The sequence below is a fragment of the Cucurbita pepo genome, chromosome 1, assembly GCF_057944985.1.
Source record: "Cucurbita pepo subsp. pepo isolate OVF chromosome 1, ASM5794498v1, whole genome shotgun sequence".
In the NCBI taxonomy this organism is placed as follows: Eukaryota; Viridiplantae; Streptophyta; class Magnoliopsida; order Cucurbitales; family Cucurbitaceae; genus Cucurbita; species Cucurbita pepo.
This window is the reverse complement of record NC_141798.1, coordinates 4001767-4024996: the sequence shown is the minus strand read 5'-3', so window position 1 is coordinate 4024996 and position 23230 is coordinate 4001767. Positions and strand designations below refer to the sequence as shown.

The 23230-nt window shown below is 36.2% G+C and overlaps 3 protein-coding genes and 1 pseudogene across 4 annotated transcripts; all 4 read right to left on the bottom strand.

The window, feature by feature from the left end:
* Nucleotides 1-1927: 1927 nt before the first annotated feature.
* Nucleotides 1928-4343, bottom strand: LOC111778723 (L-type lectin-domain containing receptor kinase IX.1-like). Its single transcript, XM_023658701.2, has 2 exons — nucleotides 3997-4343; nucleotides 1928-3858 (listed from the first exon to the last, which is right to left on the bottom strand). The coding sequence occupies exons 1-2, from the start codon at nucleotides 4270-4272 to the stop codon at nucleotides 2083-2085; spliced, it is 2052 nt and encodes a 683-aa protein (XP_023514469.2). The 5' UTR covers nucleotides 4273-4343; the 3' UTR covers nucleotides 1928-2082.
* Nucleotides 4344-6812: 2469 nt separating this feature from the next.
* Nucleotides 6813-10500, bottom strand: LOC111777439 (L-type lectin-domain containing receptor kinase IX.1-like; annotated as a pseudogene). The gene is made up of 4 exons (XR_015420541.1): nucleotides 10135-10500; nucleotides 7508-10057; nucleotides 7144-7194; nucleotides 6813-6942 (listed from the first exon to the last, which is right to left on the bottom strand). The product of XR_015420541.1 is annotated as an L-type lectin-domain containing receptor kinase IX.1-like (transcript).
* A 1740-nt stretch (nucleotides 10501-12240) lies between these two features.
* Nucleotides 12241-14535, bottom strand: LOC111804847 (tRNA/rRNA methyltransferase (SpoU) family protein). The gene is made up of 4 exons (XM_023689647.2): nucleotides 14227-14535; nucleotides 13275-13572; nucleotides 12869-12919; nucleotides 12241-12667 (listed from the first exon to the last, which is right to left on the bottom strand). The coding sequence occupies exons 1-4, from the start codon at nucleotides 14472-14474 to the stop codon at nucleotides 12269-12271; spliced, it is 996 nt and encodes a 331-aa protein (XP_023545415.2). The 5' UTR covers nucleotides 14475-14535; the 3' UTR covers nucleotides 12241-12268.
* Nucleotides 14536-15241: 706 nt separating this feature from the next.
* Nucleotides 15242-17354, bottom strand: LOC111804594 (L-type lectin-domain containing receptor kinase IX.1-like). Its single transcript, XM_023689432.2, has 2 exons — nucleotides 16012-17354; nucleotides 15242-15933 (listed from the first exon to the last, which is right to left on the bottom strand). Exons 1-2 carry the CDS (start codon nucleotides 17298-17300, stop codon nucleotides 15348-15350), a joined length of 1875 nt encoding a protein of 624 aa, XP_023545200.2. The 5' UTR covers nucleotides 17301-17354; the 3' UTR covers nucleotides 15242-15347.
* Between the last annotated feature and the right edge of the window lie 5876 nt (nucleotides 17355-23230).

The window sequence follows — 23230 nt, the reverse complement described above, 5'->3', positions numbered from 1 at the left end:
TTGTTGTTACCGAGACCACACCACCCGTGAACTCTTCTACTCTTTTTAACTCTTAATTAAACTTCCAATGATTTTAAACGTTCAAATTATTAAAATTTTAAAACAATTTGCATTAAATTTTACAGGACGCTTCTCATCTTTTTAAATTATAAGAACTATTTTTAATATATATATTTTTTTTAATTATGTCTCTCCAGCAAACTCAACATTCTTGTTTAATTAACTAGATAACTTTATGATCATACAATTAATCATGTTACGAGCCATACGATCCCATATGGTATGAGTATGATCAAGTTTGGGCACAAGTGACTTGCGAGTCTTTAATATACATAATTGAGCTATATGACCTATGTAGTTGCTTTGTGGTATTATTTTGGGCTACTCTTTAATTTATCACTTCATGTTTTCTAGTGCCCACACTCTTAAGTATAGAATTGTGATAGATATAAAATCTACCTAATTATTTCCAGTTTCCAATCACACCCACAAGTTCATCACACAATTTGATCAAATAAATTATACCCATACATTAATTATCCTTTTATTTCATTTCTAAGTCCTATTAGCATTAACGAGGAGCTTTACCAATTTCTTTTTTGAATTTTATTTAAATTGTTAACTTTTTTTGAAAAAAAAAAAAAAAATTATAACACTTATCTAAATTGGATCTAATTCCATAAAAAGTGAAAATTAATAAATGATGATAAATTTAAGGATGAAGTTGACATTTTAGTAAAAGTTAACTTTGATAGATTCTTGAAAAGAAAAAAAAAAAAAAAAGTTTATTGTGTAGCAATTATGGCAACTTAGATCCTAGGTTAAGAGAGTTAAAAATATTATAATCTTTATCAAATGGAAAAAAAAAAAAAAAATGATAAAGAGGGTGTCATGTGGCCAACTAAAGTATGGAAAATTAGTGTGGGTCTCTATACACCATACATGACAAATGACCATAAATTTAATAATTACAAGGAGTTCGAACGAGGTGAAATTAGAATGAAAATATTATTATTTTGGAGTTGTTTGAAATTAGAATCATAAATCAATTCATATTTTTTACATCCATCTATGGTTGAAATACGACATATATGGAGTTACTAGAATACCCTTTACATTCCTAGTAAGTAACTTTAATTGAAGCAACATTTATTGAGAGTTACTAGAATACCCTTTATATTCATAATAACTTTAAAGTGTATTAATTAAAGAATATGTTGCCTAACTTTCTACTACCATTTATAACGACTAATACCTATGATTCAAAATCTTGATTTGATATTTTATGGCCCGACATTCTCTTGCATCCCCTCCAATATGGTCACGTTACTTACTCATCGTTTCTAAAAGTGAACACCCTCCCCACACAAACTAATACAAGCCCTTCCAACATATTTTATTTTTACTCCATTGTAGACAAATTTATAGGAGGTCAGTCAACACAAAATTGGTCCAAATAAAACACGTTTATAATCATGAAGTTCTTATAGTTGAGCAACAAAAAAAGAAGATACATTTTATTGATATACGTATGACTTTCATTTTTTTAAGCTTTTTTAGTCATTCTATCTTTAGGATCGCTTTCATTCCCATATGGTATCTATTCATTTGTGTATTTCTCATTTACTCAAGTGTTACAATTCCTACATTATCTCAAATATCCCTAAAAATGCCAATAGTTTCAATAATGCGATACGCTTTTTAATAAAAACAAAAAAAGTCAAATACCTTAATTATTTATTTCCCCTATCAAAACAATTAAAGAAGTTGACTATTTGTATGTTGAAGTTAATGCTCAAAATGAAAGAGTTACTCTATGAGTGGGATTAAGAAGTTATTCAAAGAAAATGAAGAAGGGTTGAGTCACGAATTAAAGCAAACAAACAGACACAAAAATTGAAGACGAAAATAATTTATAAGATAGGCTTACCACACCTTTTCTCTGTTCATCCCACTACCTGAAGGGCTCAATCTTAAGTCAATAATTGAAATAATATTGGACACTACAAAACACCATTTGGAGCATCTTTTACATGAAAATCTTAATAACAACTATAAGGCTATGCAGGCTGCAAACTATTGCTATCTTTCTGATTTCAAAAGCGACATACTTGATCCTGATGATTTTGTGGTGTAAGTCGAACAATTACTACATGAACACTCACTTCTATCCACTGGCGTCTCGGTGGAGCCTGTCGATGTATACGTAAACTTGCATAAATCCAACGGCGGTGCAAAGTACATCGGCACGGGTAACTTTGCAGGCAGAGCGGGCAGTGGTGCTTCAACATTTAGAACATTAATCACCTGTCTTATGGAGGGCCGCATCTTGAAGTCAGGGTGGCAGCACCATAGTCCCACCACCATCAAACTCTCCATTTGTTGCTCATCGAAGTCCATTTCCAGTCTCTTGTCTGCAGCTTCTAGGACTTGGCCTCTGCCATACATCCCCCACACCCACTCCACGAGCCTCACTTGATCAGGTTCCGCTCTTGCTTCTACTGGCCGCCGTCCACAGGCAATCTCAAGAGCAACCACGCCAAAACTGTAAACATCTGATTCCTTACTGGTCTTGCCATCCGTCACACACTCTGGGGCTAGATACCCCATGGTGCCAGCCAGAACAGTTGTTTGTGAGCCCATCTCATGGTCCACAAACCTTGCAAGCCCGAAATCCCCGAGTTTGGCGTTGAAATTAGAGTCCAGCATTACATTGCTGGATTTGATATCTCTATGCACCACACATTGTTCCCATTCTTCGTGAAGATATAGCAAAGAAGAAGCCAAACCTACTGCTATTTTGTATCTAACCTCCCAAGTTAGCATTGTTTTACCTTTGAAGAGGTGGGTATCCAGGCTACCATTGGGCATGAACTCATAAACCAAAAGGAAATCACCTCGTTCATGGCACCAACCGAGGAGCTGAACAAGATTCCTATGCCTCAAACGACTTATAATCTTCACTTCAGATACGTACTCTTTTTTCCCCTGTCTTGATCCTCTGGAAACCCTCTTTACCGCGATTTCTGTATCTGATTCGGTTAACAAACCCTTGTAAACACCTCCAAACCCTCCTTCTCCAAGCTTGCCGGCCTCATCAAAATTCTTTGTGGCGTGAGTTAATTCCCTATAAGTGAACCTTTTTGGGCCAGTTCCTCTTTCAAACTCATCATCCATAAGATCTTCCACATCTTCCATTCTCCTTGTCAACTGTCTCCTCCACCAAAGAAATCCGAACAAACTCAACCCACATATCAAAACACCAAGCCCAACACCTATGCCAATGGCCAGACCAATATTTTTATTGTTATCTCCACCTCCAGTATAATCGTCCAAGGTTGAATTGAAGTTCCAAGAAATCATGTTATGTATTTGATACCTGTTCCCCGTAGCGGCGGAGAATCCAATTCTGACCTTCTCAGGCAATAAAATTTTCAAGTCAACAGAAGCTGAGATGCTAATATTTCCAGTAAAAATCGGATCTTGAACATAAGTTAGAAACACAGACAAATTTTTAGTGGAGGAATTGTATGTTATCCAGGCATTGGCTGTTTTGTCTTTCGTCAGGCTGGAGCTCCAATTAAGATGACGAGTAGACTTAATGGAATTGATATTGATTCCTATATGATCTGCCTTCGTGTCCCAATCATCCTTCTTACTGTCAAATTCAACAGCAAAAACTTGATTCTTGGAGGTATCAAAAGCAGAGTGGGAGCTGAATAATCCAAGAAAACCCCCTGTTGAGTTAGGTGGGATTGTGGAATTGTAAGGGACGATGAAGAAGGCTATGCCATCACCAAATACAGTTTGGTTAAGTGTGTCGATTCTGAAGGAGAAGTGGGTAGCGAAGTCCGCAACCTGCGGATGCAGCGGATTTCTGATTAAGCCAAATCCATGATGGAATAAATCAAAGAAACTATTTATACTAGAATTCTAAAAGCACTAATTAACAAGTAAATAAACACGAACTATGACATGTTATACATCCTACATTACCTGTCCTGTGGAGGCATCCCATAGGCGTATCGGCTTGGCATAGGAAGCTCGGCCGGCACTCTCGGTGAGGGAGGCGTCGACTTGGTTTGTTGTAAGTTGAATAACATCATTGCTGATGGAGCTATCACCTTCGACAAATAGGTCGGGATTGTTTGGTTGAAAGGTAGGGAAGGTGAAGGAAAGTGAATGAACCTTGAAGAGAATCAAAGAGAAGATGAAGAATTGAAGTGCATGAAAATGGTGGTTTGTTTGAACTCCAAGATTGGAAATGGCCATGATTCACAGAGGGAGAGAGAAGGGATTATGGGGAAAGTGGGTTAACAAAATGGTGACTTTGGGAATGCAAGAATATGAGAAAAGGATTGCGTTGTTGTGTTCAAATATAAAACATTTGGAACATTGACTTCAACTTTTCTTTTGCTTCTCGATACACATGAGAGTTTTATATGAAACAAAAGTTGTGCTTTGACATCTTATTACAAAATTATTGCAAAAGATGTTAAATTTTGATTTAGTCATAAAATAAAATAATATTTGATTTTTCAAACTTTTTTTAGGGTTAAATTTTGTGTAGACTCTTATAATTCAAAGTTTAATTGGTCCAACACCATCCATTCAACTTGTATTTTTTTTTTTTTTTTTAATTGGAATAAGTAACCACTTCAATAATAAACTCTTAAAATGTCCTCATAGGCTACCGGAGATTTTAAAAAATTTAGAATCCACGACTTGAGGAGCCAATCGAGGAGGCAACTTGGAAAAGGAAGCAAGCAAGGCATTGGTTTGATGGACCTCAAAGCCCTTTTTTATTTATTATCCTGGATGAATGTGCATGAACTTAATGGAAGTAAAAGTCTTCGTAAGCGTCCAAATTTCAAGTGGAATCTTCGTTCAAATTGTGCATTACTTATGTTAAGATTCAACTTCGATGTTGGTGAGACTTATCCTTGCACCAAGTTGGCAGCCCTCGCAATTGGCTTTAATTTATGCTCGCTCATTAAGATGGAGGATACCCAGCCTCTTCTTCGACACCTACCTCATAGTTGTTGTAATTTGTTGCAAGTTTTTTTATTTGGATTAGATTTGATTCGGTTATTTGAATTAGATTTAGATTTAGTCCATGGAAGATTTGATTCTGCAATGCTATATAATAGCTAATTTTATTCTTCAATAAGAAGAGAGATTTCTCCCTCCATTCATAACAATAACAAGTGGTATAGGAATTTGGAGGAGTTTTGTGTGTCACATTTCATTTCTTGAATGACATATGGGTGAGAGTCTTTGTAGTGTGATAGGGAGGTATTCACTTGTAACCCTTTGTTTATTAGTGATTAGTTGCCACCGGTAGATATAGGAGAACTTCCTCTCTCCGAACCACGTAAATATCTTGATGTCTCTTCATGTAATTCCGTTTACTGGTGTTGTGAGTACATTTGTTCTACTTTCGGCGCATAACAATAGTTGCCCAAACTATTTAACAAATTAAGTCCTTCCAAATATTTTACTGTAAGTGGAACGTTAGAATTGTTATTTTTAGTTGGTGTGTGAATGGGTGTTGTAAAAAGAATGGGCTTTTGTGCAAAATAGGAGTTTAAAATTCAAATGCATTCCCCTGCATATATTATTGTATATCAGTTGACCTTTTCTTTAAAGGTTGTTGTAGCAACTCCACCTTAAATATTGATTAATGTTGATTAATGGATCAAATACTTTTTTTTAATTTATTAAGAAAATTGTTTGATTATTAAGAGTAGTCTTCCCTACCGATTTAAAGAGAGAAATCATAGTATTTGTGGAAATTTCTAGTTCCTAATATGTCTCCATCTGACAACCTAACTTGTTTAGACACAACCAAAAGTAAATTAATAGTATTTACTAATTTTGAGTCTTGGAAAATGAAGTCAAACCCTCATTAAAGATCTTATAATCTTCTATCAGAGGATTAATAAGCTCTCATGGTTTTGCTTTAGGCTTCCCCAAAAGGCCTCATACCAATGGAGATAGTATTCCTCCCCTCGAACAAAGTACACCATTTGTTCGACACTTTAGTCACTTTTGACTACACCTTCGAGGCTCGCCATTCTTTGTTCGATATTTGAGGATTTTATTGGCATGGTTAAGTTTAAGGCATGGCTCTGATACCATGTTAGGAATCACGACTCTCCACAATGATATGATATTGTCCACTTTGAGTATAAGCTCTCATGGTTTTGCTTTAGGCTTCCCCAAAAGGCCTCATACCAATGGAGATAGTATTCCTCACTTATAAACCCATGATCTTCCACTAAATTAACCAATGTGGGACACTCCCAATCCCAATAATCCTCAACAATTACATGGGAAAATTAGTCTTTTGACTCACTTGTAATTATGATCAATTTGTAAAAGATCGACTACAACTCATGAAAGTTTGACATGCATATAGTAGATATTGATACAACTTGTATAAAACTTATTATATGGTAATGTGTTCGACATTTATGAATTTAAAAGATTATTATTTTAATTATTAAAAGAAATTGCCACACGTCCATCCATTTAAAAGAAATTAAGGGGAGAAAGCTTCAATAGACGTGTTTCATAAAATTAAAAAACTTGGTGGAGAGTACACATTTTGAAATTTTCAATCCCGGAAGATTCTTTTAATATAATTATTTGTTTTAGTTATCCAAAGAGTGATTCATATAAGTCTTTTTGGAGTTAGAGTTGTTATTACCACTAATCATTGTTCTGTGGAGTTTCTCTCCAGTATTATGCTTTGTAAATAGTTCAAAATGATTTGTGAAGAACTCTGATTTTGAAAACATCAAATATGTCTATCGTTTTCAGCCTGCACCATGTACAAGTGCCAGAGACTATTGGAAGCTGAAAAGATGCTCCTCGTGAGGCTCGGAGTGCCTTCTCGTTGAATGGATCACAACACCCAGGAAGCAGAAACACACCATTCTGTTTGACATACCCAAATATGTATCAGAAAACTTATTTGACATACCCAAATGCTTCATCATACTTCAAAAAATTGCAGTCTTAGACATGGTATGTCATGTATAATCCTTCAGGTAATTTTGAACCATCAAGGTGAGTATGTCCATCAGCATTCATTGAAAATTGGGTTCAAAGAAGGATTATTCAAACCAATAACCTTACCCATTTGAAGGCCAAAGCAGACCTGATTAATGTACCAAGATTGCCCGGGTCCTGCAATAAGCAAAGATGAACCTTTAAATGTCATGTTCACATATCCATACTAAATCAATGAAACTATCTGTAATACTTTATAACATCAAATGCTAAATCCTTAGCTACAGAGAAACTATTGGCATGTCAATGTGCACAGGTAAATACCAGAAGTGGCATTTGAGAGATAGCTTAACACAATGTAGCAAGTTATCTCAGCAGTAACTATAGGAAGAAATGCAGGAAATGATAACTATTTTGAAACAACTTAGAGACAGGACAACTAGAGGCACCAAATTACAGGACTTGGGTTGATTCGAGATGAAATAACTACCTGGATACCCTCAAGGACTAGTATTCAATGTGGAGATGGAAACCATCTTTTACAATGTGCTTGTTTTAAATTGCCATCTAAACTATAAAAACTGTCAGGTATTCTCATGAGGGCAATTGCATCAATAGATTCTGTTGATTGCATTCCAGAAAGCTTTTTCATCACAGTCGGGCTCACCCGCACGACACGAACAGAGACATCGACAAGTTCTTCAGGAATCTCAACTTCATCTAGCAGAAGTAGGCACTCCAATGTACAACTTATCCCACGCAGAGTCTCTTGAAACTTGCATATTTCTCTGTAAATGACTAAGATTAGATGTATGTGCAGACAAACCTTGTGAAGTCGAGCAAAACATTTACCTCAAAGAATGACCACATGAGAAATTGAACTAATACAAGACAGAAGTAGAATTCCCAAGATCCGGGGGGTGGGGGGAGCTAGCAAATTCCTCATGGGAAAACATTACATAAATTTGGTTATGCTCCAATTAGGATTGAATACAAATGACAGGAGGGCACATATTCTACACAACTCCAACAATTAAAGCAAAAATTAAAGAGGAAAATAATTTATAAGATAGGTTTAGCACACTTTTCTTTGTTCATCCCACTAGCTGAGGGGCACAGGCTCAATCAAGTCAATTGAAATAATATTGGACAGAACAAAACACCATTTGGAGCATCTTTTACATAAAATGGTAAAACCGAAAAATCTTAATAACAACCATGAGGCTATGTAGGCTGCAAACTATTGCTGTGTTTGTGATTTCAAAAGCGACATACTTGATCCGGATGATTCTCTGGTGCAAGTCGAACAATTACTACATGAACACTCACTTCTATCCACTGGCGTCTCGGTGGAACCTGTCGATGTGTACGTTAACTTGCATAAATTCAACGGCGGCGCAAAGTACATCGGCACGGGTAACTTTGAAGGCAGGGCGGGCAGTGGAGCTTCAACATTTAGAACATTAATCACCTGTCTTATGGAGGGCCGCATCTTGAAGTCAGGGTGGCAGCACCATAATCCCACCACCATCAAACTCTCCATTTGTTGCTCATCGAAGTCCATTTCCAGTCTCTTGTCTGCAGCTTCTAGGACTTGGCCTCTGCCATACATCCCCCACACCCACTCCACAAGCCTCACTTGATCAGGTTCCGCTCTTGCTTCTACTGGCCGCCGTCCACAGGCAATCTCAAGAGCAACCACACCAAAACTGTAAACATCTCATTCCTTACTGGCCTTGCCATCCGTCACACACTCTGGTGCTAGATACCCCATGGTGCCAGCCAGAACAGTTGTTTGTGAGCCCATCTCATGGTCCACAAACCTTGCAAGCCCGAAATCCCCGAGTTTGGCGTTGAAATTAGAGTCCAGCATTACATTGCTGGATTTGATATCACTATGCACCACACATTGTTCCCATTCTTCGTGAAGATATAGCAAAGAAGAAGCCAAACCTACTGCTATTTTGTATCTAACCTCCCAAGTTAGCATTGTTTTACCTTTGAAGAGGTGGGTATCCAGGCTACCATTGGGCATGAACTCATAAACCAAAAGGAAATCACCTCGTTCATGGCACCAACCGAGGAGCTGAACAAGATTCCTATGCCTCAAACGACTTATAATCTTCACTTCAGATACGTACTCTTTTTTCCCCTGTCTTGATCCTCTGGAAACCCTCTTTACCGCGATTTCTGTATCTGATTCAGTTAACAAACCCTTGTAAACACCTCCAAACCCTCCTTCCCCAAGTTTGCCGCCTCATCAAAATTCTTTGTGGCTTGAGCTAATTCCCTATAAGTGAACCTTTTTGGGCCAGTTCCTCTTTCAAACTCATCATCCATAAGATCTTCCACATCTTCCATTCTCCTTGTCAACTGTTTCCTCCACCAAAGAAATCCGAACAAACTCAACCCACATATCAAAACACCAAGCCCAACACCTATGCCAATGGCCAAACCAATATTTTTATTGTTATCTCCACCTCCATCTCCACCTCCACCTCCAATATTATCTTCCAAGGTTGAGTCGAAGGTCCAAGAAATGATGTTATGTATTTGGAACCAGTTCCCCGTGGCGGCGGAGAATCCAATTCTGACCCTTTCAGGCAATAAAGTTTTCAAGTCAACAGTAGTTGAGATGCTGACATTTCTAGTAAATACAGGATCTTTAACATAAGTTAGATAGACAGACAAATTTTTAGTGAAGGAATTGTAAGTTATCCAGGCATTGGCTGTTCGGTTATCCTTCATGCTGGTGTTCCACACAAGATGACGAGTAGAATTAATGGAATTGATATTGATTCCTATATGATTGTCACTCGAGTCCCAATCATCCTGCTTACTGTCAAATTCAACAGCAAAAACATGATTCTTGGAGGTATCAAAAGCAGAGTGGGAGCTGAATAATCCAAGAAAACCCCCTGTTGAGTTAGGTGGGATTCTGGAATCGTAAGGGACGATGAAGAAGGCTATGCCATCACCATATAAAAGATTCGTCAAGTGTGTTGATTCTAAAGGAGAAGCGGGTGGCGAAGTCCGAAACCTGTGGATGCAGCGGATTTATCCATGATGGAAGAAATCAAAGAAACTAAATCAACTAATTATATCATCCTACATTACCTGCCCTGTGGAGGCGTCCCATAGGCGCATCGGCTTGGCATAGGAAGCTCGGCCGGCACTCTCGGTGAGGGGGCCGTCGGCTTGGTTGTTTGTAAGTTGAATAACACCATTGCTGGTGAAGCTATCACCTTCAAAGAATAAGTTGGGATTGTTTGGTTGAAAGTTAGGGAAGGTGAAGTAAAGTGAGTGAACTTTGAAGAGAATGAAAGAGAAGATGAAGAATTGAAGTGCATGAAAATGGTGGTTTGTTTGAACTCCAATATTGGAAATGGCCATGATTCAGAGACAGAGAGAGAGTGGATTGTGGGGAAAGTGGGTTAACAAAATGGTGACTTTGGGAATGCAATAGAGTATAAGAAACAGATTGTTGTTGTTGTTCAAACACATTGTTGTTTCAAAATGGTGACTTTCAAACATTGCTTCTCCATTCAGAAAAGTTGTGGTTTAATATCTTATTACAAAATTATTGCAAAAGATTTATAATTATTATTATAAAAAGGAAAAATAGAAGCAACGTGTTTAGTTGTGAAGATTATATAATTCATACAAGACTTTTTAATCATTTATATAATGGTAGTTTAAGGGTAATAAAACAAGGACGGGACAATCATTTTCAAATACAAATGTATTTAATAATGCTCTCTACAATTTTAAATTTTTAAAAAAGTAATGAAAGTTTTATTTCAACCAATATGTTTTTAAATAAAGTCAATTTCGATATAGCGGAGGAAGGGTGGAAATATATCACTCTGAAATACATCTCTTAATGGGGTAGTCATCAACGTATTCGGTTTTGCATCTGCATGGGCAACACTCCACGTCCGAGGAGCATAACAAGGTAGGACAACTGTTCTTGAATCCAACAGATTTGAACATCTTCCTGGAGCAACCATAATTGAAGTGGTTTTCATTTTGTTGTGAAGGGAGTTGGATGATCTCATTGTCCACCGCAGACTGAACCACACTGGACATGGACATTAGCATCATGCATAACATTGCCACCACCAAACCAACCTTCTTCATCTCCATCTCTTATACTTTTCTCTCTTGCTCTTGCTCTTGCTTCTTCCCATCACACCACTTCTCTATTTATTGTATGGATTTAAGGGATAAGGGTGCAAAATCTACACTGTAGTACGTACACGAGTGGATAAGAATGAATGAAAAATGTGATCCAAAACAATATAATTAATCGGTGTTCCTAGGCTCCATATAATTAATACGTGTTCCTAGCCCCCCGAATAGAATAAAATAGAACAAATATAAAAAAATCTGTCAAATAGGGGCAAACGGGTCATTTTGCCCTCCGCCCATTATGGGGTCTTGAGTGGCCTTGAAAGAAAAAGTGAGAGAAAGTTGAGAGAAGTGGAAGAGAGAAGAAAGAAGGAGCCACCGGAAAACTCACTGGAAACTAACGTCGGGGTTCATTCCGGCCAAAACTATGATGCAGGAGTCTTCCTTGAAAGGAAAGAGAAGATTCGAGTGGTTAGAGTTCCATAACGAGCTATTTTTATTTTATTGGATTTTTTTTTTTCTTTTATTCTACTCTAACGAGTAAATTTTCAGATAGGCCTCACGAAAAGATACATTTCCTACAGTGCATATCCTTGATCTAAGTAGAGCACATGAAGGCTTAAGGCACCTGTTGGTTTGCGTAGGGAGAACCTTCATGTGATTTTTGCTGGAGAAGCTCCAAGTAAACGGTCAATCTGTTACCACGGAGGGATCAAGCTTTTACAACAAGATTGCTTTTACAACAAGATGGAGAATCTCACTAACTAAAATAGAGATAGGAAATGATATGAATTAAGGTATAGAGATAGGAAATGATATGAATTATGGTATCTCAATAATCGTTAAAATAGAGATAGGAAATGATATGAATTAAGGTATAGAGATAGGAAATGATATGAATTATGGTATCTCAATAATCGTCAATAATCGTGAAGAATGTTGTTCAAATTAAAGTCAAAGTCATATTAAGTAAAATCAAGTTTCATTAAACTTGAATTCAAGTTGTGGTAATCATTTCTCGACTTTCGTTTCCTTTTCCTTTAGTTCTGTGGAGTTTCTCGAGTACTATGTTTTGTAAATAGTTCAAAATGATTTGTGAAGAAGTCTGATCTTGAAAACATCAAATATGTCTATCGTTTACAGCCTGCAGCATGTACAAGAAAATTCCTCCTGCAACTGAGACGTTGAGGGACTCGAAACCACCCGCCATTGGAATGCTCAAAAGCTCACAAACCTGCCAACATTTCTCAGATAGACCACTCCCTTCACTCCCCAAAACCAAGCACAATGGGATATCTTTCGAAGAATTCGCGAACTGTTGCGAAAGGACCGATACAGGCTTCAGTTCATTACTTTCGGGATGTCCAGCCAACATTTTCATTTGGAATTCGGTTTTTAGAGCCTCAAGATGATTCCAAGTGCCAGACACTATTGGAAGCTGAAAAGATGCTCCTCGTGAGGCTCGGAGTGCCTTCTCGTTGAATGGATCACAACACCCAGGAAGCAGAAAAACACCGTTCTGTTTGGCATACCCAAATATGTATCAGAAAACTTATTTGATATACCCAAATGCTTCATCATACTTCAAAAAATTGCAGTCTTAGACATGGTATGTCATGTATAATCCTTCAGGCAATTTTGAACCATGAAGGTGAGTATGTCCATCAGCATTCATTGAAAATTGGGTTCAAAGAAGGATTATTCAAACCAATAACCTTACCCATTTGAAGGCCAAAGCAGACCTGATTAATGTACCAAGATTGCCCGGGTCCTGCAATAAGCAAAGATGAACCTTTAAATGTCATGTTCACATATCGGTACTAAATCAATGAAATAATCTATAATACGTTATAACATCAAATGTTAAGCATTAAAAGTTCTTTTCAAAGCCTTAAAGATAGATTAAGAAGACCATAGCTACAGAGAAACTATTGGCATGTCAATGTGCACAGGTAAATACCAGAAGTGGCATTTGAGAGATAGCTTAACACAATGTAGCAAGTTATCTCAGCAGTAACTATAGAATGAAATGCAGGAAATGATAACTATTTTGAAACAACTTAGAGACAGGACAACTAGATGCACCAAATTACAGGACTTGAGTCGATTCCAGATAAAATAATTACCTGGATTCCTTCAAGGACTAGTATTCGATGTGGAGATGGAAACCATCTTTTACAATGTGCTTGTTTTAAATTGCCATCTAAACTATAAAAACTGTCAGGTATTCTCATGAGGGCAATTGCATCAATAGATTCTGTTGATTGCATTCCAGAAAGCTTTTTCATCACAGTTGGGCTCACCCGCACGACACGAACAGAGACATCGACAAGTTCTTCAGGAATCTCAACTTCATCTAGCAGAAGTAGGCACTCCAATGTACAACTTATCCCACGCAGAGTCTCTTGAAACTTGCATATTTCTCTGTAAATGACTAAGATTAGATGTATGTGCATACAAACCTTGTAAAGTCGAGCAAAATATTTACCTCAAAGAATGACCACATGAGAAATTGAACTAACACAAGACAGAAGTAGAATTCCCAAGATCCGGGGGGTGGGGGAGCTAGCAAATTCCTCATGGGGAAACATTACATAAATTTTTTAATGCTCCAATTAGGATTGAATTCAAATGACTGGAAAGCACTTATTCTATACAACTCCAACAATTTATCCTTCATAGCTGAATCAGAGAACAGCCACAAGCAAATAAAACTCTGAACGAAGCTTAAGGGTGCTTCAAAAACATTCAGTCACATGCTTGCTATTACATTAGACCTGATTCCAAGAACTTAATTCTTCAGAAACTGAAATAACTACTCATATCAAACCGACATTTCGGGAGAAACTCACAAAACAACTTTCATCTTTACTTCGGAAAAATAATAAACAAGAAGGGAATTGCTTAATCCATACGATAAATTTGCAAAAATATTCAAGGATTTAGAGTTTCCTTTTTGATGAAATGTATCAACAAAAAGAATTCAAAAGGCAAAACCCTGCATAGACGAATTTGATTTTTTTTAATTGAAGAACAAAACTATGGACAGACGTAGAAAGTAAAGCGTTAAGAGGCGACCTAATTGGGGTAGCGCCGACGACGATGACGGAGCCATGGAAGTGGCGATAAGAGGAACTGAAGCGGAGTTTAACGCAATGCTTGACGAAGGGGTTGGAGGTGCTGGTGATGGCTTTCACATGAGAAGGAAGTGAAATTCTTGCAGCAAGATCAATGGCCTCCACTTTAAGATTTGATGATAGCTTGAATTTGGAGACGGAAGGTCCGAGTTTCAAATTTGAGGGCAAGGAAATGCAGGAGCATTGCATTCTTCGAGTTTAGCTTCTTTTGTTCTCAAAATTTACAGGAGGAGTTTTTTTAGGGTGTCTTCTTACGTGTCTCTTTTATAAGATGGAAAGACCAATATAATAGATAATATAAATACTAACAATAAATCTAAATAATATAATAATTCCTACTTACCAACTAAATCATATTAAGTAATATAAATAAATTTAACAAGATATACTTAATAATGGAATTACACAAATATCCTCTAATAGTTATAATAAAATTTAAAATATTAATTAACCTTAATTGTAACCATCCAAGTCCACAGGTACTAGATATAGTTTGCTTTTGCTTTTCCTTTAAAGTTTTATTTTCATACTCTTATAAACAAAGCTTCGTTTCTTCCCCTTTTGGAGATCCAACATCTTTACTGACACATCGTCAGTAATTAGATATTGTCTACTTTTGTCCATTACATATCGTCGTTAGTCTTACGGTTTTAAAATGCGTTTGCTACGAAGAAGGTCTAGCCTTATTTCGACCAGTGCCTCGCTTTGTTCGGTGACTAACTCAGATAGCATTTGTAACAACTCAAGTCCATTGGTAGTAGACATCGTCATCGTTAGACTTTTTTTCGAGGGCTTCCATTTTGAAAACACCTCCTCTATGTAGAGGTTTTCACACCCTTTTAAGAAATGTTTCTTTCTCTTCCTCAGTCTGGGTGTGATCTAGCACTTAAATAATTTTCGAAATAATTAACAGCATTAATTAAAACAATATAAGATGTATAAATAGAAAGGTTGAATGATGAAAGTAGTCCATGGGAGAAATATTAAGGTGAAGAATATACAATATAATGTCTGGATGCTCCTAAAGGCTTAAACGTACAAAATAAAGTTTGTGTGGGGAATTTAAAACTGAAGGGAAGGCTGACAAAAAGTTGGAAGAGGCATTTGTTTGGGTAGATTAGGCATTGCCTCTTCAAAACTAAGAACTTGAATCACTTGCTTTATGGATGGCCTTTGAGCAGCATCAGGATGAGCAGACCACAGCCCAACCACGCTCAAACGCTCCACTTCTCTTACCTCCACAAACCCCTCTCGCAATTTTTCATCCAATATTGCTTCAACAACCTCTCCTCTCCCATAAGCATCCCAAACCATCTCTATCAACCCCTTCCCTGAATGATCACAGCACTTTCTCCCACTCACAATTTCAAGTAAAACCACTCCAAAGCTGAATATGTCTGACTCCTTGCTCGCCCGACCGCTGCTTATGTACTCCGGAGCCATGTACCCGAAAGTTCCCACCAACCCAGGTGTTTTCGAGTTGAGTTCATGCTTTGCTAATCTCGCTAATCCAAAGTCACCCAGTTTTGGTGTGAAATTGAAGTCTAATAGCACGTTGCTCGACTTGATATCTCTGTGGATGACGCTATGCTCCCACTCTTCGTGAAGATATAGCAATGCAGACGCTAGCCCCAAGGATATCTTGTACCTAAGTTGATAATATGGATGAGAGATCAAAGCTTTTACACATTAGAGAACAGTAGCTAGTGAGTAAACGTAAACGTACCTCAAAGGCCAGGGCAGAGGAGGGCCTTTTCCAAAGAGATGAGAGTCGAGGCTACCATTGGGCATGAACTCATAGACGAGAAGAAACTCGCTATTATCCCTCTCGTGGCACCATCCAATGAGTTGCACCAAATTATTGTGCCTCATATGGCTAATAATCTTCACTTCACTCACATACTCTCTCTTCCCCTGCATTGACCCATTAGAAGACCTCTTCACAGCAACTGTCTTATTAGCACCAGGCAAATGGCCTTTAAACACCGTCCCAAATCCTCCTTGTCCCAATTTTCCATTCATTGAGAAGTTATCTGTCGCCATGGCTAGATATCTGTAAGAGAATCTCCTTGGTGATGAAGCCTCTTTGTTCAAATCAGAATAAATTGAAGCCAATTTCATCCCTGCATGTTGTTGTTGTTCATCTTTCTTCTCCTCCTCTGCCCCAGATCTTGCCAAAGAAACTACAAAAATTGCAAGAATCGCTATCACAAAAACACCCACCCAAGCTATTAGAACCGCTAATAATTTCATGTTTATGGCCTTTTCACTTTCTTCCATATGCAAATTGTCATCATTCTCTTCATAATTTGCATCAAAATCACTCGAACTGAATTCCCAAAACTCAATACTCAGATTCTGAACCGAAGTTGAAAACCCAATTGTCACCTTTTCTGGAAGAATCTTCAACAAATCGATATGATGAGAAAGAGTTGCATTATTATTCAATGACACACTTAGATTCTTAGCCGTTGCATTGTAAGAAATCCACACGTGTGTCTTCTTCTGAAAATCACTTGAATTCCATGGCGAATAAATCGATGAAACAATTGAGTTTCTATTTATGCCCATGTATTGAAACGGTGGATCCCATTCAAATTCCACATGAACAATTTGGGAATGAAACGACTCGTTTCGCGTGGAATTATACAGACCCAGAAAAGATCCAGAAGAATTAAGAGGTGGGTTGAATTCAGAAGGAGCAAGAAAAAACGCTAATCCATTGCTATGAACAGTGGAGTTGGTTTGATTATAGTTTGGTATGAGAAATGAGAAGTGGGTTTTGAAATTTGAGAGGTGGCCTTTGGAATGATCACAAAGACGCAGGCTTTGAGCGTAAGTGGCCCAACCAAGCTGACCATTGAAGCTAATGGAACCATTTAGAGGCTTTGCATCTCCATGATAAACCATGTTGTCGGAATGAGAATCGAAGTCATTGATTTTGAAAGAAATGGAATGAATTTGATCGGGAGAAAGAAACAGGAAGAGTAAGAAGAAGAGGCGATGAGATGCCATGGTCGCCGGAGAGAAAAGGAGAGAGAATCGGGCAATTTTGAAATGGGAAGTGAATTAGCTAAAGTTTAAACATATAAGAAGGAAGATTAGCGATGGTTGACCTGATATATTTTAATAGAACTATCCATATTACAATTATAAATGATCATGTTTTTACTGGTAGAAATTAATTAATACAACCAATCTTAATTTTTCTTATTAATAAAAGAAAATATAAATTAAAAGGGATTGGAGGAGAGGGACGTGGAAACCAGTGAGAGATGGGTAGAAGAGGGGAAATATGATAATTTAAATCTTGAAAAAAGTCAAATGTGATTTTAAAATTTAAAAAAAAAAAAAAAAAAAAAATTTGAAGCTTGAAAGAATATCCTTTTGGATGCTGTTTTGGGTTGAATTTAAATAGGAAGATGACCAATGGTACCAAAAGAACATGAAAAATAGATGCGGATTATTTATATGTTGTTGCCAATAAACTGACATGTCCATTACGCAAACAGCTCTTTTCTATCCATTTTTTGTGTTGGTTAAATTATGAATGTGTCTCTAATATTTATTAGATTGTTATTGTTTATACTATTATTTAAGTAGATGACATTATTATAGAATGTGACACAAAAATAAAAAATAAATATTTATATTTTCTCTCCTATTTACTATATATGATAATTAATTAATTAATATTAAAAGATATTCATACGATGGTCTATAAGAAGTTAGCTCATTGACATATCTCTTTAGCTTATTGACATATTTTTTTTGGGACGCTTACTTACATTTTGATTTAACTTTAGTTTAATTTAACATTTTCGACTTTAGAAGTCAACTAAATAAAATAATTGTGAATGAGTTGAAAATTAAAAGTATAGGTGATGGATGGTAATACATTTCAAATTTAGCATTCTCTAGATATTGTATCTATCTTGCTGTGACGTTAGAAGAAGATTTTGACAACTTCTGTCACTCTAAAATACCTCATTCTCTTTTATGTTTCATTTGAACTTTTAAGGGATATTAGAAAAAATATGAAATTACGAGGTTGTCGTATTAGAAATCATGACCCTCCAATCGAGCTTGTTGTGTTAGGAATTACGATGCAGCCAAAATTGTCGTGTTCAATCGAGCTTGTCGTGTTAGGAATCAACATGTTGGAGTCCATGAGGAGCGCCTTGTACTAAACAGATAGACAAGTTACGTTATTTAAAAGCACAATTACATTGTCTTATACGCTTCACTGATTAGGAGCAGCCAAGGAAACAGAGTTAATTAAGGATGCGCAACTCAGATCTGCCCAATACAATATGATATAGATTCGATATATACAAACGTTGTTGAATCAAACCAAAAACAGAAACAGAACCCCCCAACAGAGAGGAAGAAAAAAACAGAACTTTCATGTCTGAACTCTGTGAGAGCCGTCGTCGAAGTTATAGGAATAGCTAAGGGCGTCGTACTGGAAGGTGAAAGACTTGTAGGCGTAACCTCTGCTGCGACCCTTGAGCCACCTTTTGAGAAGATGCCGCCATCTGATTCTGGTTTTTGCGGAAGAGGCGTTGAGGCGAGAGTAGTGGGTTGTTTTTGGATTGTTCGTGCCAAAACAGGAGGGCGAAGCGAAGAAGGAAGAAGACTGGAAGGGATTCGAATGGCTCAGGCTTTGATCCGAATCCGCCATTAAACACAGAGACTAGAAACTCCTCTGTTTTGTAACCAAATAATGCGAGAGGGAGGCAGAGGTAGAGAACCCCATCCTTCCATGTCTTTTTATGGGTAGCGCCGGTCCTTTCCCTGCCCTTTTCTAAAACCAATGCCCATTTTTACTTTTACTTTATTCATGTACCCATCTAGTTTAATGAAAGCCAATAATGTTGCATAGGGAAAAAGGAGAGTGGTGTGTGAAGAGATAAAAAGGGAATAACCCACAAGTTGGAGTGAAGGGCAGTGTGTTTAGAAGTAGGGCGCTCTGTAAAATGGCGTCAGAATCGGGCGACCCCATATGCGTGTAGGTGCCCTCCATCCCTTTGCTTTTGGACTGTTTCCTCTTGGGATTCCTTTTTATTAATGCACATTCACAAATTTGGGTTTGTGCTTCTCTCTCCTACGGCCTACATTTTGAATGAATCTTATCCTCTGCCGTTCATTGTTGAAGACATGTCTCTACCTCTAGTGACTACTAGGTTGGGAAGTCCGGGAGTTCATTGTCAAGGTATAAGCTCAAAACGTTATTTGATTATGTGTTCTCTCAAAATGAAATTTGAGATGACAGCAAGTCGGCCCAGTAGATTTTCAGCCCACGTGCCAGTCGGCCCAGTAGCCCAAGTCCAAGGTCTTCAACCCATAAGCTCTCAGCCCACCACTCCAAGCCCAACAGATCATAAACTCTTAAATTCTTCATTTTTTTTCCTTTTTTGGACGACGTCCCATCCACGTCGAAGTTATATACCTTGAATAAGTGACGTGGCACGTCCCATCCACGTCCCATCCACGTCAACAGTCTCAGTATAAAAAGGTTTGGTTGGAAGAGGGAGTGGGAGTGGGGTTTGGTTGTTGAAAAATCTTCCCACCAGGAGAGAGTGGACAACATATGGCCCTTAACATTGACAGCCTAAACTTTGCAAAATCGATCTTATTTTCATTGCATTATTGTGACATAATTATTGGAGCTATGTTTCAAAAAATGTATGTAAACTTATAATTCTATAAATTAAACTTCTAAACTTAATTTATTAATTCTCACACAGGTGTAAATATTAACTTAAATTAAGGTGTTTGAAAATAAGTTGAGACACTAAAATAGTATTTTAACCTAAAACAAAAATCAAAAGGACATTGTGTATCTCGAGGATCAATCATTTTCAAAAATAAAGCATCAAATCCTAGAGCACTTACACGATATGTCCCATTAGATATTGTATGACCTTAAGATGACCAAAACCGTTCAAAAAGAAAAAAAAAATGATTGCGACTAGTTGGAGAATATTTAAATTGCGCAATAAAAAGAAACTTACACTAAAATTCAATATGATTTGATGATACATTGAAACGTTATATAATAAAACAAACCAACAATAAAATAAAGGACATAAAAACATTGACCATGAATTAGAAATTTAAGCCAAAGAAAAACCAATTATGAATAGCTCTGGCTTAGATGTGTTTTCCAGTTTATTCATGCATTTACTCGAGGTTACTTTTTTTAGTCAAATTTCAAAATTAAAATAAACTTTAGAAAACAAATTTATTTTTTAGGTTTGAAAGTTGATTTTTAGGGAGTAGTAAGTAAATAAAATAAAAGGTTTTATTTTAGTTTTTGATTGTAAAGTAGGAGTGAGCATGATTGAAGATGATAGGTTAAATTTAATGGCACAGCTTGCAGTGAGCATTGGAAAAAGTAAGTTGACTTATGAGTCTACTAACTTACTTTTTTGGCTTCTTTTTTTGTGTTTCAATAATAATTATTGGTTTGGTTGGTTGGGCGTGTGTGTATATTATATGGTCACCCATCCATTCAACACAAACGGATTAGTTCAACAGTCTCAATCCCCTACCATTCAACGTCCCAATACCCAACCTATCTTTTAATTTCATCCTCATAATAAACTTATCCACTATTTTGTTTTCATAAATTAAACCCAGTTTCAATGTTCAGTCTTAATTCTAACAAAAATAATGCCTTACCACCTTTGTTTATGGATACCCAATTAATCCAACTCAATTATTTCACTCTTCTAACCACCCATCATTACAATTCTTATTAACTTGTATCGTGGATATTGTTTTTTGGATATCAATATTAAATTAAATATACGTTTCAATGGATAGCATAATCAATTTCTTGTGTTATAGGCCGACATAGAAGGACAAAATCACATAACAAATTCTCGCTACACTTTTCATATGGTCAGCCTCTAGAAGAGCTGACCATATAGATGGCTTCACCTCGAAGGCAACACTGACCTTTAAGAAGATACATTTCATGTTGAAAGATACAAATTTGAGAGAAATGTGAAAAATGTAAAGATAGGCTTAGTCAAAGTTGAGACCAAAGTTTTCAGTAAAGGTAAATATTATGATCCAGTAAAAATTAAATAGTAAACTGAAAGGCATTCCTTTACAAAATACAAATGTTTGTATTTTATATTTGTATTGGGAAGAATTAAAAAGAATTTAGAAAGGGTGAAAGCGCATTTAAAACATTATGATGCCACAGTTTTTGGATGGTAGGTATGATGCTATATTTTATTTATGAGTGGGTAATATTTTATTGATTATACTTATATGTCATCCTTTATTTGTTACCTTACCACGCAATACTTTAACCCATACAATTTAATACAATAATGAAGACGTTAGTACTCTATTCAAATTAATATTGCGTGGGAAATTATTGTTTTCTTTTATAAAATAATTGTTTTTATTTTAAGTATTCTTTTCATAAATACTTAAATGAGATGGTATTCGAACAAAACCGTAGTTTGTATTTATACATTAATGAAATGGCTTTTAACCATTAAAGTGGTGCAACGAAAGCGTGGTGGGTCCATAATTTATATATTTTTTTTTATTTATCAAAACTTGGCTTTTAATATAAGAAAATTAAAAAAAGATTAAAAAACTAAATTTTAATAAAGATATTCGGTCAGCATAGGTCAAATAAATGAATGCTACAAAAAGTGGCGTAGGAGTAGTTTATTGTAAAAGCGGGCAGTGTAAACACACACTCGTTCAAAAAGCGGGCAGTCCAAAATCAGTTATTCCAAATAAATCCAACCTCCTAATGAATTCAAAATTCAATAATATATGATTTCTGTAACATAATTAACTCCATTACTTTACATTAATAAGAAATAATAATGACGTCATATTCCATAGAGACTTGAATGGGGTCAACATGAAAGGCAAATGGGTACAAAAGCATTAACACATAGTGGAGTGCAGTAGCAGCAGCAGCAGCATATTTGGACCCAAATGCTTCAAATATGATTTATAAACTTAGGCTTATATGACTATGGCCTTCAAGCCCAAAGCATGAAAACACAAGATATTTGTATGACACATCTTTGTTTGTAAACTAAGTTCAAATTAGAGAAATGAATTATCATTAATTATCATTTTTTTTTTAAGAAATAAAAATTACTTTCAAAATATAAATACTTGTAACATAAGGCATTTGGTAGACATAGTTTGAAGGGTATAGAATCAAATGTCAACTTGATTTGATTTGATATGAACTAGTTTCGTGTTTTTCTAATTATTCGATAAAAAGCATAGTAATATTAAGGTTTTATATGAGAAACAATGAAATTTAAAGTTGTTTTAAAAATATGAAACAAAGAAATAAAAGGAAGAATATATTCTGAAATAAATAGTGAGACAGTAACCGACCATTTGGAATGAATTAGGAATCATTTTATCCCAATTTTAAGTTATAAGCGATCCATTTACCCATCTTCTTCCACCCAATATATACCTCACACATCGCTTTCAATTCTTTCGAATATTTAACCAATTTTTTCTTTTCATTTTTCTCTCCATTTCTCCAAATATCAAATTTAAATATTATTATTCATATCTAAATATCTGCGCATAAGAAATTAAAATTTTATTTTTGAGTAGAACAGAATTGGAAAGATAATATGACCACTAACTTATTTTATTAAAAAAAAAAAAAAAAAAAAAAAATGAAGCCATATAATGTGTGTCCCTTCTGGAACACTGCGCTACCACCATGCTTTACCAACACCTTTTCGTGCGGTTGACTCTTTTGTTTTTCTTTTTGTTTTTCTCCGTTCACTTTTTCATTCCATTTCCAACCATTTTTGTAAATACATAAATAAATTGCCTTTTCTTATATATGTATAAAAAAAAATCAATTATTTAGTACACTTTCGATATTTGGTGATCCCAATATTTATATGCGTTTTATGTAATATGGT

Coding starts and splice junctions, on each gene's coding strand:
- LOC111778723 (XM_023658701.2), bottom strand. CDS start 4,272: ATGGCCATTTCCAATCTTGGAGTTCAAACAAACCACCATTTTCATGCA. Junction 3,859..3,996: donor GGGATGCCTCCACAGGACAG/GTAATGTAGGAT, acceptor CTGCATCCGCAG/GTTGCGGACTTCGCTACCCA.
- LOC111804847 (XM_023689647.2), bottom strand. CDS start 14,474: ATGCAATGCTCCTGCATTTCCTTGCCCTCAAATTTGAAACTCGGACCT. Junction 12,920..13,274: donor TAGTCCTTGAAGGAATCCAG/GTAATTATTTTA, acceptor TGCTTATTGCAG/GACCCGGGCAATCTTGGTAC. Junction 12,668..12,868: donor CTGCTTTGGCCTTCAAATGG/GTAAGGTTATTG, acceptor TATGCCAAACAG/AACGGTGTTTTTCTGCTTCC.
- LOC111804594 (XM_023689432.2), bottom strand. CDS start 17,300: ATGGCATCTCATCGCCTCTTCTTCTTACTCTTCCTGTTTCTTTCTCCC. Junction 15,934..16,011: donor CCTCTGCCCTGGCCTTTGAG/GTACGTTTACGT, acceptor TTATCAACTTAG/GTACAAGATATCCTTGGGGC.